The 18,372-nt window shown below is 35.1% G+C and overlaps 1 protein-coding gene across 3 annotated transcripts in view; it reads left to right on the top strand.

Annotated features, from left to right (window-relative positions):
• Positions 1 to 18,372, top strand: part of CCDC102B (coiled-coil domain containing 102B) — a 258,680-nt gene that overhangs the window by 27,330 nt on the left and 212,978 nt on the right. For all 3 annotated transcript variants that reach the window (XM_067698868.1, XM_067698866.1, XM_067698867.1), the window contains exon 2: positions 17,639 to 18,260. In XM_067698868.1, coding sequence (XP_067554969.1) covers positions 17,655 to 18,260 — 606 coding nt within the window. In that variant the 5' untranslated portion in view covers positions 17,639 to 17,654. The remainder of the gene's footprint in view (positions 1 to 17,638; positions 18,261 to 18,372) is intronic.

The raw sequence follows: 18,372 nt of genomic DNA, 5'->3' as shown, positions 1-18,372 counted from the left end.
CCTTTAGGAATGAAAGGGAAATAAATCAGACGAGAGAAAACTAAAAGATGTTGTCATTAGCAGACTTACCCTTAAAGATTGGCTATGGAAGTTCTTCAAGCAAAATGGAAATGATAAAAGAAGGAATCTTGGAGCATTGGAAAACAAGAAAGAAATCAAACAGCAAAAATAGGATTACATATAAAAGGATGTCTTTCTCCTCATAGGTTTTGTAAATCACATTTGATGATTGAAATGATAATTACAACACCATCTTATACTCAAGAAAGTGATGTTTAAGAACAGAGGAGGTGAAAGGACCTAAACAGAATTTTTCCTCACTTCACTTAACGTGGTGAAACATTAATTCCAGTAGACTATGATATCACATCGGTCTATTTTTATTCCCAGAGCAACCAGTATGAAAACTGTACGAAGTGAGTGTATGAACAGTCAAAAATTCTACAGATACATCAAGCAGATGGAATCCTAAGAAATGTTCAAATGGCCTATAGGAAAACAAAGAAGAGAAAGGAATGAAACAGAGGAAACAAACAGAAAACATAATAAAATTGCTTAGACTTAAGGTCCAACATATCAATAATTACCTCAAATGTAAGTGGCTTAAATACAGCAATTAGACAGAGATTGGCAGGATGGATAAGACAAACAAAACAAAACAAAAAAACATGAACACACTATATACTATAGTGTTCAACAAGAAATTTAACTAATTTAACAAAAAATTCATTTCAAATTCAGTGACATAAATAACTTGAAAAATGAATGGAAAAAATACACCATCCAAACCTTTTTTTTGTTTTTAAAGCTAGGGTGGTACATTAATGTCAGAGAAGGTATTTCATAGCAGAACAAACCAAACCAAACAAACAAAAAACCACCATAGACCTAGGCAAGGAGGGAAATTTATCAGTCCATTAGGAATACATTACAAGCCTAAATGAATGTACATCAAAACAACACAGTCTCCAAATAGGTGAAGCAACGCCTGATCGAGCTGAAAGGAGAAAGAGATAGATCAAAAACTGAGGACTTCTACAACCCCTCTAAGCAACTGATGAGTTAACTGATGGATCTAGCAGATTACTAGATGGAGAATCAACAAAGATATAGAAGATCTAGATAATCAACCAAAATGATCTAATTATCATATATAGAACATTCCACCCCCCAAATGCAGAATATACATATTTTCAAGTGCTGTGGAATGTTAACCAAGATAGACCAAATCCTAAGCCAAAAATAAAAATCTTCAACAAATTCAAAAAATTGAAATCATGCAGGTATGTTCTCTTACCATAGTGAAATCAACTAAAAATCAACAATAGAAATATTTCTAAAGAAGTAGAAATTAAATAGTGCATGTCTAAATAATCCATGGGTCAATGAGGATTTCTCAAAGGAAATAAAAATTATACAGAAGTGAATTAAATGAAGATATAACATCAAATATTTGTGGGGCAACTAAAGCAGTGCAGAGAAGGAAATTTGTAGAACTAAATTCTTACATTAGAAACAAGGAAGGGTCTCAAAACAGTAATGTAAGTTTCTACCTCAAGAAACTAGAAAAAGAAGAGCAAAATATACCCAAAAAAGAAGAAAGAAGGAAATAATAAAGGTATAAGCAGATATCAATGAAATTAAAAACAGGAAATTCTCTATTTCTCAATAGAGAAAATCAATGAAATTAAAAACAGGAAAATCAATGAAATTAAAAACAGGAAATTCTGTATTTCTCAATAGAGAAAATCAATGAACTCAAAGCTCGTTCTTCAAAAAAATCAAGAGTATTTGATAAACATTTACCAATACTGACAAAAAGGAAAAGAGAGTAGACATACATCACGAACATCAAGATTAAAATAGGAGACATCACTACACATCCTGCAGTCATTATGAGGAAAATAAGGGAATATTATTAAGCACCTTTATGTTCATAAACTGACAACCTAGAAGGTGTGAATCAATTCCTTAAAACCATAAAATATCAAAAGTCAACCAAGATGAAAGACAATAGTTGAAGTCTAACAAACATTAAAGAAATTTGAATTTATGACTAAAAATTTTCCAAAAATGAAATTGCCATGTCTATATAGCTTCACTGGAGAATTCTTTTGTTCAGGCTACCATAACGAAATACCACAGAATGTGTAGCTTATAAACAACATAGACATTTATTTCTTACCATTCTAGACTCTGGGAAGTCCAAGATCAAGGTGCCATAATGGTTGCATTTTGGTGAGGTCCTTTTCTGATTCATAGCTGGTGCTTTTTCACTGTGTCCTCACTTGTGGAAGGGGTAAGCAAGCTCTTGGGGCCTTTTATATAAAGGCACTAATCCCATTCAGGAGGGCTCCTGACTTAAGTACCTTGCAAAGGCCCCTCCTCCTAATACCATCACACGGAGCGCTAGGATTTTAACATATAATTTTGGGGAGGACACAAACATTTGGATCATAGTACTACCAAATATTTAAAGTATCAATACCAATTTTACACATGTTCTTCCTAAATATAAAAGAGGGAATATTTTCCAACCTAATTTTTTAAAGCCATTATTATGCTGATCCTGAAACCAGACAAAGGCAGTACAAAAAAAGAAAACTGTAGTCTGATATCTTGCATGAACTTATGTAAAAATCTTCAACAACATCATACCATGACAAATTCAAAAATGTTACAAATAATTATACACAATGACCAAAAGGAATTTATTCCAGATATACAAGACTTCCAACATTTGAAAATCAATCAGTGTAATTTCCTATACCAACAGGCTAAAGAATAAACACCATATAATTATATCAACTGATACAGAAAAGCATTTGATACAATTCGACATTCATTCATGATAGAAAAAAGTCTCAGCGATCTAAGAATGGAGAGGAATGCCTCGACTTGATAAAAAGCACCTGGAAAAAAACTTTACAACTATTATCACGCTTAACGCTGAAAGATTGAATGCTTTTCCCCTAAGATTGGGAACATGGAAAGAATGTCTGCTCTTTTATTTAACATAGCACTGGAAGTTCTAGCCACTGCAACAATGCAAGAAAAAGAAATAAAGGGCATTTAGATCAAAAAGGAAGTTATAAAACTGTTCCCATTTACAGATGGCATGACTGTCTATATAGAAAAATGCCAAGAAATTTGCAAAACCCAAAGCAAAACTGTTAGAATTAGTGAGTTCAGCAAGTTTGCAGTATACAAGAGCACCACACCAAAAATCAATTGCATTTCTATATACTGATATAAATGCATGAAAAAATAAACAAAAAACACAATATCATTTATAATCACTCCAAAGAAAATGCAACCTAAAACATATATAGGCCCTGTATATTGATAATTGCAAACTTCTGCTGAAAGAATCCAAAGATCTAAATAAATGGAGAGGCATGCTGTGTCCATAGGTTTGAAGACTCAGTATAATAAAGATTTTACTTCTCCCCAAACTGATGTATTGGTTTCATGCAATTTTCATCAAAACCCAGTAAGTTTTTTTTGTACACATAGATGAGATTGTTTTAAAGTTTATAAAGAAATGCACAAGCTCTAGAATAGTTAAAGCAGTCTTGACAAAGAAGAATAAAGTGGGAGGAATCACTCCACCAGGTATTGTCTCACTACATAGTACAATAATCAAGATAGTGTTTATTGCTCCCCAAGTAGATGGGGAGCAATAGACACATAGATTAACGGAACAGAATAGACAACCCAGAAATGGACCCAAACAAATATGCTCACGTGATTTTTGACAAAGATGCAGAAGAAATTCAATGAAGGAAGGATAACCTGACAACAAATGGTGTTGGAACAATTGGACCTCTATAGGTGAAAACGGATACTTGTCCTAAACCTCACATGTGATACAAACATTAACTCAACATGGACTTAACTGTAGAACATTCCACTTTGCACGTTTATAAAAAGATGTAGGAGAAAATCTTTGGGATCTAGAGCTAGGTGAAGAATTCTTAGATTGGACACCAAAAGCACAATCCACCAAAAAATTGGTAAATTGAACACCATCTAAATTAAAAACTGTTGCTCTGTGAAAGGCCATGTTTAGGGAATGAAAAGAGAAAATACATATTGGGAGAAAATATTTGCAAACCATGTATCTGACAAATGACTGTATCTCTGAAAACCTAATAGCAAAAACCAAAAATTCAATTAGAAATGGCTAAGACACATGAAAGGACATTTCACCCCAAATGATATACATTATAGTATGTAAACACATAAAAATACATTTTTAGCTATCAGGGAAATGCAAATTAAAACCACACTGAGATATGCCTATCAGAATGGCTAAAATGAAAAAAATAGTGACAACGCTTATGCTGGAGAGGATGAAAATGTAAAATGGTATAGTCACTCTGGAAAACACTTTGCCAGTTTCTTATAACACTAAACATGCAATTACTTTATTTCCCAACAGTTGAACTCATGGACATTTATACTAGAGAAATGAAAAGTTATGTTCATGCAAAACCATTATATCAATGTTTATAGCTGTTTTGTTTCTATAGCCAAAAACTGAAAACAGATCAGATGTCTTTCAATAGGTTAGCAGGTTCAACAAACCGTGGCACTTACCTACCATGGGATACTCCTCAGCAATGAACACAAAACCCCCAAAGCAGAATATGTATACTTGCAACAACTTGGATGATTTCCAGAGTACTATGCAGAGTGAATGAGTGAAACAGCCAATCTGTAAAGATTGCATGATGCATTATTAAACTTCCATAATATTTTTGTGATGAGAAAATTTTAGAAATGAGAAAATTTAGAAATGGAGATAATTTAGTGGTTTCCAGGGATTAGTGACAGGGTGAGGGAACATGAAGACTGTGGGTTCTGTCTTTACTGGAGTGGTGGATACACAAACCCATACGTATGATAAAATTGTATAGAAAAAATATATAGACAAACCAAGTGGACACAAGTTAAACTGAGAAAATCTGAATAAGTTCAGTGAACTGTATTGATCTCAATATCCTGACTGGGACATTGTACATAGTTTTGGAAGATGTCATCACTGGGAGAAACTGGCTAACATGTTCATGGATTTCTTGGTATTATTCCTACAACTGCATGTGAATTTACAGTTATCTCAGTAAAAATTCAATTATAAAGTATGTACCTTTCTTATTTTGCATTTTCTCTTCATCTCTAAGTATTTCTGGCTCCAGAATGTAAAAACAAATAATAAATAAAAACCTCTCAACTAATATATATATTCATTAATATTTATTACAAGGCTACGTAATAAGGATTGACATTTTAATTGTAGAGTACAGGTATTTCAAAATAGTAGGAGAGAAGGTTCAGTTTACTCAATATTAGAGTAGAAATCTCTTCTGTCTTTGGAGTAGTTGAATCCCCTAACTTTTCAAGTGTTTTGTGTTATGGAAACCTCAAATATGTTTTTTTTAAAATTCTTTACCCTTAAGGTTTAGACTCAAGAGTAGTTTAAAGGAAATTCCATCCATATGTTTATAATTTAATATGTTAGGCTGCTTTTATTCGTTTCTTTTTTATATTTGATGTCTGAGAACTCTCTTGAACTACTTCTTTCAGGGATCTTTTGGCAAGATTAGACTACGTCACAAACCAAAAATTTCAGTTTGGATTTCAGCATACAACAATAATGTGTAGATTCTGTACAATGCCAAGAAGTTTTCTCATTTTGAATCTAAATGCCATAGATACAGAGTTGAAGGTTAATCAGTGGCATTGAAAATAATTCTGGTTAATGTTAACTCAGAGTCAATAAATTATTTTATTCTTAAGGTGTACTTGATTTTGGAAATTTGTTAGTTTTCTTAGTAATTCTTAAAAATATTTTTTTATCTTACCACTTACTATCTAACAGAAATGAATGTTCAGTGAACTATTTCAACTGTACATCTGCCTCTACTTGACCAGACCTATCAAATAATTTTTAAAAGTCTAGTCTTTTAAAATAGGCCCTGCTCTTTTCTATCATAGCATAAACCATGCTTAGTAAGCATGTATGATTTGGATGTAAAAATATAATCTTAGTGTATGTTAGTGATTATTAATTCATGGTCTACAATGAAATAAACATTTACTGAGAATGTGATAGTCTATGCAGATGATTTATATTTTTTGAATCCGAAAAAGACTTTATAAGTATGTTACATGAACCTTGGAAACAATAATGAAACAGAAATTTATATCCAAAATACATTGAAAGTAACTATAATTTTCCCTTAAGTCTTTGCTGCTGTGTAATTGTAGCAAAAACAGAAGAGTATTTTGCCATGAAGGAATTATTTTCACCAAGTACTGTTGACATTCCTAAATACACACAAAAGTGTAGTTCAATCTGCTAAATACTATTAAAATCATACACAACCCAGTTAAAATGTGTATTTTCTATTTGTATAGATATGTATATGTACATTGTGTATATACACACGTACACACACATGTATATGCATACACACATGTATGTGGTATATATTTTTTGAGGTGGCTTGGGAAAGCACCTTCAGGGTACTGAGACCTAAATTCCTTAATTTTCTTCTTTTGAACAGGCACTTTAATGCTATGTTGATGCGGGAAAGCTGGGCTCCAAAAGAAAATCTTGCTCTGAGACTAAGGTTGTGAGAACAGGGCAAGAAGTGTTCGTGCCACAACCTTCTTCTTCACCCAGGCTTCCTAGCATTTATTTTTTTATTTTTATTAAAAAAAATTTTTTTTTTGCAGTACACGGGCCTCTCACTGTTGTGGCTTCTCCCGTTGCGGAGCACAGGCTCCGGATGCGCAGGCTCAGCGGCCATGGCTCACGGGCCCGGCCGAGCCGCTGCATGTGGGATCTTCGCGGACCAGGACACGAACCCGTGTCCTCTGCGTCGGCAGGCGGACTCTCAACCACTGTGCTACCAGGGAAGCCCTTTCCTAGCATTTAGATCTTTCTGTTATAAGAAACAATTGGCTGATAAATTCTGTAGCCTTCTGGATGCTTTGATGGGTTGAAACTAAATTCTTCCCCCAAGCCCTCGCTTTCCTTAAATTAAGAGGCAATGAGACAACACGCTTTGCTGTGGTGTTTGGGTCAGGATGCTGATATTTATCCTGAACATTTGTGAAAGAAACAATTCGGTATAGTGGCAATAGTGCTAAACTTTGAGATGAAAGATCTAAATTAAGTCCTGTCTCTGCCACTTCTCAGATTTCTTGACATTGGTCCAGGCACCCATACCTACCAAACAGAACTTCCATAAGCATCATGTAAGATGTACATTAAAAGTGTTTCAAAAATTGTTTTATTATACACATTTTATTATACATTGGAAGGTTGATGCTTGAAATTCTACTGTTAGCATTTTACCCTCTTAGTTTGAACCTTCATTGCCTTTAAAATTTTAAATACTCAGAGCAGAGCATATTAAAATCCAAGAATTGAGGGAAGAGCATTCCACTCACAGGTCCCAAGGCAGGAATGAGCACGGCCTCTTCAAAGAATAGGAAGAAAGTCAGCTTGACCAGAGCAAGCCGGGAAGGCAGAGAAGGGCTGGCGTGGTAGGAATTGAGGTCTGGAGGGAGGCTGGTGTTAGATCATTTGAAAGTGAGACTGTGGTTAGAAGTTTTCATTTTATTCTAATTGTTATAGGGAGGCATTAGTAAGTTTAATTAGAGAGTTATATATTTTTATTTAATTTTTTTAAAGGATTCTTTGGCTGATGCATACCAAATAGATAGAAGTGTTAATAGACATTTCAGTAGCAGTAATGTTGAGATGGGTGGGGATTGTTTCCACAAGACAGAGACAACGAAGGTGGATGGAAGTACATGGATCTAGCAAGTAACTTGAAGAAATGAGGTAATAGAACTTGCTGACTAAATGTGGGTCAGAGAGAAACTAGGTTTTTGACTTGAGCTGTTGGATGGATGGTGTTGCCATTTACTGTGATGTTAGCAATGGGAAAAAACAAATTTGCAGAGGGCTGAGGATCAAGATTTCTATTTGGTCAATATTAAGGTGGAGGTAGAGATTCCTAAGTGGAGATATAGAGAAAATACTACATTAATCTAGAGCTCAGGACCAATTGAGGGACTGGAGATATGAATTTGGCAGTCAATGGCAAAGACATTCTCACTAGTGTCATCAAGCTTTGGACTCTCTAATATTTAGGGAGGAACAGTAGGGAGAAACAAAGGAGACCAAGAAGGAGGAGGTGATGGAATAATCAGAAGGGTGTGGTGATAAGGAAAACAAAAGACACATGTGTTTTAAAAGCAAGGAATTTTCAGCAGTTTTGAATATTACTGAAGTCAAGTTAGGCAAGGGAAAAAGATGAATATCCGATTTGAGGTCATTTGTGACCTTGACAAGTGGAATTTCTGTGGAATGGAGTGTGCAGATTTCCAGTTGAAATGGGTTGATGAGCAAATGGGATGTGAGGGGATGAAAGCAGAGGAGCTAACACATTAGTTACATTGTCTCTTTTGTTATGGGTGCAGGGAAATGGGATATTTACTTGGTGAGGAAGGTGGTAATGTTGCAATTGGTGTGCTAAAGAGAATGATCCAGTATTGAGGGAAAATTCATGTGACACTCTTGAAACAACTTATTACAAAACTATTAATATCCCCATTTGATAGATGAAGAAGCTTTATCACAAAGGTTAATTAAGTTGCTAAGGTCACAAGGTGGTAAATGACAAACCAAGAATTTGAACTCATATCTTTGTTGTTTCAAAGTTCAATGTCTTTCCACTATGTCACCTGTTGTTGGCTGACTAATGCCCCCAGCCCAGGTGCCCACATCCTAACCCCTAATCTCCAGAGAAGCTGCAGTAAGGTATCTTATACAGTATGATAAAAGAGACTTTGCAGGTGTGATTAACTTAAGCATTTTGAGATGGGGAGATTATTGTGGATTATCCAAGCAGGGCCAATATAATCACAAGGGTCCTTATAAAAGGAGAGAGGATCAGTGTTAGTAATAGAGGTGATGATGGGAACAAAGGATTGGGGTGATGTGAGGAAGGGGCCACGAGCCAAGGGATGCAGTTGCCTTTAGATATGGATTCTCCCTTCAGATCCTCTAGAAGAAACCAGCCCTACCAACACCTTGATTTTAGTCCAGAGAGATTCATTTGGGGTTTCTGAACTTCAGAAACGTAACATAATAAGTCTGTGTTGTTTTAAGCCATTAAGTTTGTGGTAATTTGCTACAGGGGAAATAGGAAACTAATATACCACCTTTACTGTGTTGATTATTTGCAGAATTGTCTACTGCCCCTGAGCTCAACTTAAATGCGTTTTATCATGACACTGTCTAATGATTATACTGAATAAATAAATACTAACTTCTGTATTTAAAATGTTGCTTTACTTGACCATCAAGGCAAAGATGACAGTCTTCCACAACTTCTTGTTGGGGGGTAGTAATTTTGAGACTTCTGAAGATTACTGTGGCAAATATTTTGGGTATGAGGCCCTCATTAGCTCTTACAAAGAGTAGCTGCAAACCCAAGGGCTGCCAGGTTACCTCTTGAACTCTGGGGGGTGTTGGTTCCTTAAATCTGGTCTTTCTCTTGTCCGGAATGAAACCAGTCTTGCCCCATCTTTTCTGTATGCTCTCTATAGCATATGATGAACCAATACTCTTGTGATTTGGGGTAGCTGCGCTTTTTAAAGACTTTTTCTTTGATCTGATCATTCAAAAGGGTGAATTTTTATCTCTGCCACCAATTTTAAGCTCTTTACACTGATAATTAAATTCCAGATCATGCGTAAGAAGTAAAGCTTCACAAACAATATCATACATGCCTTTATGTGACTATTGCTTTGCTTTAGTAAGAAGTAGGGTGAGTGAAACCAAGTATTTGGAAATATTATTCATAGGTATAGCTCACAAATATCTAAATACATTGGAACGTTTCTACTTCTGATATCAATTTTTTTTTTCTCTTAGCTTTTTGATGTGGAATACATTTCAGTCAATTTGTATTATTAATGTAAAGAATGTACTGTCAGGAAAATTGAACAGACTTTAAGAATAAATATTTTTATTAAAATCTTTTATAACTGCATTTCAAAAGTAAATATGACAGTCATTTGGGTTATATTCTCCAAACTTCATTATTAAGCCTGTGAAAACTTGCCAGTCAGCTGACGTAGAATAGCTTGACAGCTACATACACATTCCATCAAATGGGTGTGAGAAAACATTACTGAAACATACTGACATGAAAAGAACTTTCTCTCGTTCAGGACAAAATGTAACCAGATCTATGAAGAATTTCGGACTTAGCTGCACACATTCTTTAAGAGCACGTGTGAATGGGGTGGGTGGCTTAGGCATTTTGCTTAGGAAATGCATAGAAAAATTGGGATGGCTTGTGGTTTTGTTCACTGCAACCCTAAAATGGACATACATATTGGAAAATGTTGATGAATTCAATATTAAAGAAAATTTATAATGTTAACAAGTGAATACCTTTTCAATAAAGAACAAACAGAAAAAGGAACGGAAAGCATAGGTCCTCTCAGCACCACGTGGTTTGTCGTGAAACTGTGATAGGAGTTATTTCATAGGGTCATTCGTCTCACATTATGACTTAATAATTATAATTTTGAGTTGTTGGCTGTGTGCTTTTCTGGATTTTAATTTTCTAATATTTATGGACACAGTTTTATGGTCCTCTACATTATTTAATCTCTGTGAAATTACACAAAATGGTGAAGCACAGCAACGTAAATTCCAGCTTCAGGGCCACCTGCCCAGCTTTGGAAAGTGGTAGGATCTTTGACATGACAATGTTTTTGCTGTTCTTTCTAATAAAATGTGCACCCTGACTGTTAGCCACCTGGAAATTGTAGCAAGATTATTCTTACATGAAAATAAGATTCAACTGGGCTTTATAGTTCTACCACAGCTAATACTAATGTCAACTTTTGGCTTAAGGTCTCAATGGATATTTTGGCAAGATTAAGTTGGATTAGATTGCATGAGAAAACTGGGATAGTTTGTGGTTTTCTTCACTGAAACCTTGAAATTAACATAAATATTAAAAAGTGCTAAGGAATTCAACAAGTGTCAGGCTCCCATACAAATCGGTAGTAAGTAGCACAGATTTTATATGTACTGTTAGAAGAAATATACTTAAGCTGTAAACGCAAATCTTAGATGAAATATCTTTCTGTCGTAAGATCTGTTCACTGGTGAAACATGTCAGGAATATTGTAAAACAGAACTTTCTTGAACCTGATTGACACCCCAAGTACCACACAAGAATAGTTAAATTATGTTATATCCTCCAAGAAATTCTAAAATATCTGAACCTAAGTTTGTGCTTGGCAGGCAAAGCACTATAAAAGCTTCAAGGTGATCAGCCTGCCAAAAAACAGAAATTTTATTTTTCCAAGGCTCATTACAAATGATACATTGGTACTTTATAACATGGATTGTGGATTTTGGATCTTTCTTTACTCCTTCGTTCATATTCTTGAAGAAGTAAGACTGATCATTTTACCTATGACCTAAAAGGTTATTATTATTATTATTTTTGCGGTACGCGGGCCTCTCACTGCCGTGGCCTCCCCCGCCGCGGAGCACAGGCTCCGGACGTGCAGGCCCAGCGGCCATGGCCCACGGGCCCAGCCGCTCCGCGGCACGCGGGATCCTCCCGGACCGGGGCACGAACCCGCGTCCCCTGCACCGGCAGGCGGACTCCCAACCACTGCGCCACCAGGGAAGCCCAAAAGGTTATTATTTTAATGTAGCAATTCGTTTCTTAGCCTCTAAAAGCATAGGAAACGTTGCTATTGTCTGGAAATGTAGCGATAACATCAAGATGCTATGTGGAGAGATTATTCTGAAATAGTTTAATTCTGAAATAGTTTATTTTATAAGAAATGAGGTTAATTTTTTATTATTAAGCATTATCTAAGGAACATTATTTTTCCCAAATAATTTTCCTGGAAACCTAGACTAAAGAAAAGACATCGCATTAATTTAAAACAGTGATACATGGCTTCAATAATTCTAGGTAATAGTAAGAAGTTAAAAAGATAGGAATCAATGAAGAGTCGGCTAAAAAAAGCCAGGGCTTATCACATGAATTCCAGTTCTTTAAAATAAAGATAATTTCTATCTGATCAGATAATGCAATTTAAATTCAATAATGACTCTTGGAAAACATAAATATACACGTTTTATTGACAAAACGTTTGCATTTGTGCTTATTTTATACTTTTAGAAAATAAAGTATCTAAACTTTAAATAAATGGCAACTTGCACAAGTTTTATATTGTTTAGTTGCCTTTTTTGTGCAAGTATTTCCTGCCTCTACATGATTCCAGAATCTCACATTCACATCAGCAAATGTAGACTATAACTGTCTGTATAATTTGCCACCATGTATGGATTTTTAAAATATAATATTTTTAAAACACTGTGGGCAAAGCTTGACCTATATCGATGTGATGTCATATGGCCATTCATTGTAATTATTTCACTTACTATCACAGCTGCAGTCTTCACGTTTAATATTTAGTGTTCTCTTGCAAAACATTCCTAAAATATATTGTATTTTTCTGCATTGACCCATGCAAAATGCATGTGTTTTTATACTAATCACTTGTGCATGTTTGACAGGCCACATTTTAAAATACAATATGATGTTTTACTTTCCTGAATATTAAAAACTGATCCTTCTTTTTCTCTTTCTATCACAGTGTATGGTGTCATATCTATAGTAAATTATTCCTTAGCATTATGTTTTATATCTGTATTAATCTATTTTCTCCTTGCTATGGCTTTTATTAACATTATTGCATATGCATTAGAGGTCCTGTGTGTCTTAGAAAAAAAACTAAGAAGGGTTTCATATAAAATTCATTTCCTATAGGTTAATGGAAAGCAATACATATAAACAATAAAACAAAAATCCCTTTGGACCCTATTTTGTTCTGCCCTGATATTGTAACTTATGCCAAAAATGCTTTTATTTCTGGTCCACCTCATGCTTCTGATAACACTTCAGAGAGACTTCTCTCAGTATATAGGTATGTGTTAAATCACAACACACTGGTTATTTCTTTCAAAGACAGTTAAAATTGGTGTTAGCTTGATTTATTGCTATTGGTAGTTAGCAAGGTCCCAGGATGGCAGAAGCCATGTCTATTTTGTTCACTATCCAGAGGAGGCCAGAGGGAGGGCCTCAGATGTAGGGCCTCCAGGGGACAGAGGAGAGTCAAGCATAGGTCCCAGCAGCTGCTACCTGAAGGATGGGAAGCCAGGAGGAGCTGGGTGTGTGGAGAGAGGGGAGAGTGCACCTGCGTAGCAATCAGATTGCACAAAGGAAATCACTGAGGTGAGGTTTGTACAAGGTACAGACACACCAGGGTGGCGGAAGCATGGAGGGATGGACAAGCCTAGACCTTGCAGGTCCTCTAAGCAATGAGGAGGAGATTGAATTGACTCAAAATGCAATGTCAGGATCAGTTGACTACTTGTAGTTTGATTTAATGGGAGATACCTGAACGTAAAAATATCCAGCATGAGACTCTGTCAAATGTATTTATGAAATAATCTAAAAGGTGATCTCACTACAGTGGAAATAGGTATTTTGAAGCTGGAGAGTTTTGATACGGAGAGGCATTGGCCCTGGGTTCAATTTCCTCAATTCCCAAACTGGATTGACCCCTTCTTTTTTCTTTATCCTTTCTTTTATTTTTAAAATTTTTTTCTTAATAAAGTATAGTTGATTTACAATATTGAGTTAGTTTTAGATATACAGAAAAGTATTCAGTTATATATATAATTTTTTTCAGATTATTTTCCATTATAAGTTATCATAAGGTATTTTATACAGTAAATCTTTGTTGCTTATCTGTGTTATGTATAGTAGTTTGTATCTGTTAATCCCATACTCCTAATATCCCTCCCCCACCTCCCTTTCCCCTTTGGTAACCATAAATTTGTTTTCTGTGGGTTGACTCCTTCTTAGTGTCTGACTTGGGCTGGCTACATTAGAACCCTAAGCCCTAGTTTCTTCATATCTGGGATGGAGATAATAATAGTACTGAATAATATTAATATGATATAAAAATGAGATTGTACCCTTATTACATGAAATTCAGAGCTTTCTTTTTTCGAAATCACATTTATCTGTTGCTATCCCTATTTTTTAAGCACAGCATTTCTCTTTCAAAAGAGAGGAATGATACTGAAAAAAATTAAATAGTACAATAGTCCAAGGTGACATACTAGTGACTTGTATAGCACTGAGAAGAATTGCTAGCCAATCTGTAGGCATTTTCCCACTTAATGGTCACAAGAACTCAGTGAGGTACATGATGATTCTGTTTTCCTTCACAAATAAGGATATGAGTCAAAGGCAATTTATGTGGTTTTTCTACTTTCAGCTACCTAGAAAGTGGCAGAGTCAGAACTTGGACCAATAGACTCTGGAGCCCAATGTCTCACACATTAAGCTCCTCTTTGGCAAGAAATAATACATTTAGTAATATAGTCTACATATTGTAGACCCATCAAATTTTATTAATATGGCTATATACTACATTCAAAATTACTTGCAGTAATTGTGGTAGCCTGGTTGTATGAACTTTTTAAAAACAGCTTTATTGAGGTGTAATTGGTATAAAATACTGCATGTATTTAATATATACAATTTGATGAGCTTGGACATATGTGTGCACCCATGAAACCATCACCATGCTCAAGATAATAAACATGTCCATCACCTCCAAGAGTTTCCTTGTGCTCCCCACTTCTTTTTTTTTTGTGGTAAAAACAATCCAAAAATTAATATAAGAAACCAGAGTCAATAGCATTAAAATATTTTCCTATATATCAAAGGCTTTGTGCTACAACCACTGAAAAATACTTTCATAGTCATCTGAAACAAAACGTGAAGATTAGGTACATATGTATAGAGAAAATGAATGCTTTAATAAATACACATGAGGATTAAATATCCCCATTACACTTGCTTGAGAAACACTTTAGAACAGGAAATACTATTGAAATTCAAAGACTAAATAATTAAACCCAACTCAATTTTGTTTAGTCAGATGTGAAAAAATACATAGTTAATTGGTAGGCAAGATCTCAATGTACCAGAGTCTAATTATAGAGTCTTCAAAACACTAGTGAAATAAAAGTTAGACATTTTAAAAGACATTACAATTTTATGATACTGATTTATTTTGAAAAATGGCAAGGTTAAATTTAAGTTTAATATGCTGAAATAACTTTTCTGTCTTCATTTTGAAATTTCTACCAAAAGAAATATTTCATTAAATAGTGAAATATATATAAATATAAAAATATATACATATAATACTTGGTATGCTTCTAATTAAGAGTTCATTTTGTTCTTTTTTTTTTTCATATTGGTCTTGGTTTACTAATGGTCCAGGAAGTTTGGTCAGTTATATTATCATTGCTCTCTGAGTTACGGTAAATGAAAAGAACAGTTGCTCCAAGTCAGCACTAATTCAAATATGATTGGGCATATACTAATGCTAACAAAAATAATTACAACCACAAATCTATATTATTATAATAAGGAGTGAATTGGTTTGGCATCTCTACAGAACACTTATTAAAATGTGTTTTTTTCTACAACTGCAAGTGATATGCATTTAATATTATATAGCCTTGTTTTCAGTGAATAGAAGTTTATTTTGTAACTTAATTGGTATCATGAAACCCCTTCAGTTGATTAAATAGATGGTTCATAAAAAGACAGTTTATGATCTGTAACTATATAAGAGGAAATGAAAAAAAGGGAGTAGTTAATGTCATGAATACAAAATGTTATCTAAGCTTATTTACACCAGAAAATCTTCTTTGATAATAAAAATGGCTAATCTTATACAACCACAGAACTTTATTAATTTTATTTTATTTTATTTATTTTTTTTTTGCGGTACACGGGCCTCTCACTGTTGTGGCCTCTGCCGTGCGGAGCACAGGCTCCGAACGCACAGGCTCAGTGGCCATGGCTCACGGGCCCAGCCGCTCCACGGCATGTGGGATCCTTCCGGACCAGGGCACGAACCCGTGTCCCCTGCATCGGAAGGCGGACTCTCAACCACTGTGCCACCAGGGAAGCCCAGAACTTTATTAATTTTAGATTAACCTGCATGATTTGAGCATTTATTTTAAAGAAAATGTTCCACTTGCTAAATCCTCAATGTGGTTATGTTGCTATATTGAATAAAGTAATGGGTGTACACACTGATAACAAAGGTTTGCATTTACCAATTAATTTGTCTTTGCTACTTATATGGAAAGCTGTTTTTAATTCATTTTTAAAGCTTTGAAATTACTGAGACTTTGTTCAGTGTTGTCTGTGAAGCCTCTTAATTTCTAGGAAACAGCTCATCACTTCTTTAGCAGTTCTCCCCAGAGTACCATGTACATATCCTAGGAAGCTAACATTGATTTGACACATAATACAATGCTAAAAAAATTTGATTAAATAAATATATTTTTATAGGCATATTATGTATTTTAAATTTTATGTGCTTGTCTCATCTACTGGACTATAAAATCTTTAAGGATAAAGACCATGTCTTATTCATATTTTATTTTTGAATTTATCATAATATTAACCATAGTAGGAAATTAATTCATGTATCAGTTAGATGTCATTTTGACTCCAAGTAACAGAAAACTCAACAATCATAGCTTAAATAAATATAGCTAAATATAGCTAAATATTTTGATGTCATTTTGACTCCAAGTAACAGAAAACTCAATCATAGCTTAAATAAATATAGCTAAATATAGCTAAATATATAATAAATATAGCTTAAATAAATATAGCTTAAATAAATATAGCTAATCATTCTCACATAGCAAGGAAACCAGAGGTATGGATTCTTTGTTTCATGCTGCAGCTCCATTGTTACATCAAGCTCTTTTCATCCATCTGTTGCACCATTTTTAATGTTACAGGGTGGCTGTTACACTTACCTTCTTCCAGAATCATGTCTTTGTTCAAGCAGGAAGAAAGCAGAGGAAAAAGGGTTTCTCATTTTGATGTTTTCACATTTTTCTAAATGGGAAACTTTTCTAGCAGACTTCCCCTCACATCTCATCAGCCAGAACCAGGTCATATGCTGCTTTAAAACCAGTGAATGGTGAATTAAATGGGGGTTGTCATGGAAGATTTAGACCACTCAAGATTTAGCCCCTGGGATTGAAATAGAGGCTTATCCTTCCAGAGATCAACAGCTTCTGCCTTCCACCTGAACAAATTGTGCTTTAGTTAACAGGGGAAAAGGGGACCATTGAGCAGTTAATGGACAATATGTGTTACAATAAATATTACGTGAAAAGAATTGGATTTCCTAAAATCACATCCTGTGCTATCCCCAGTTGCATCTTTATATATTTATTTGTATTCGTTTGGCAAAATTAAATGTGAATGATTTCTGTTTCTTTGAGGATAATTACAAATGCATAAAATCCTCTCTATTTTTACAGTGGGAAGAAAAATATACAATGTTGAGAAGATGCATTGTTTTTATCACTTTCTGTTTTAAATGTCGGTCTTGCTCTTATAATTGCAGAGGAAATTCAAATGCAATTATGTTCTCTGTCTTTTTTTAGGCCTGAAAAGATAAATATGAATTTAGATTCCATTCATCGGTTAATTGAAGAAACACAAATCTTCCAGATGCAGCAGTCATCAGTTAAACCACCGTGTGACCTGGGGGCACCTGCCTCATCCCGCAGGGACACCTGTAGCTCCTGTTTGCCCCTTCATGCGCTGCAATCTCATGCCGCTCACAACTCCCATGCTCATTCCTGCAACATCAACGACTGGGGCATTTGTGAAGAACTTCGCCTGCGGGAACTGGAGGAGGTCAAGGCCAGAGCTGCTCAGATGGAGAAGACCATGCGATGGTGGTCAGACTGCACGGCCAACTGGAGAGAAAAGTGGAGTAAAGTTCGAGCTGAAAGGAACAGCGCCAGGGAGGAAGGAAGACAACTCAGAATAAAATTAGAGATGACCATGAAGGAATTGAGTGCCTTGAAAAAAAAGCAAAGTTTGTCACATCAAAAAGAGGCCTTGGAAGCTAGAGTCACCCAGGACCGGAAGCTTCCTAGTTTCATAGAAGTGTCCTATGCACAGAGAGACCCCTTTCAAATTGGTTCCAAAACGTGTGAGTCCATCAGAGAGTGCTTGGGAAAGAGAGAATATCCTACCAAGGAGAACATAAATAGTAAGGTCAGAAAAAAATCCAGAAGAATTTAGAGGTTATGTGCATATTTGAATGCTGTATATAGTAATGGAGAGGGAAGAGAAAATAGCAAAACCAGTGGTGACTGTATTTGTTTGT

Source organism: Pseudorca crassidens, chromosome 12 (genome assembly GCF_039906515.1).
Source record: "Pseudorca crassidens isolate mPseCra1 chromosome 12, mPseCra1.hap1, whole genome shotgun sequence".
NCBI classification, from domain to species: domain Eukaryota; kingdom Metazoa; phylum Chordata; class Mammalia; order Artiodactyla; family Delphinidae; genus Pseudorca; species Pseudorca crassidens.
Note: the sequence above shows the minus strand (reverse complement) of the source record. Positions and strands in the feature narration are given on the sequence as shown.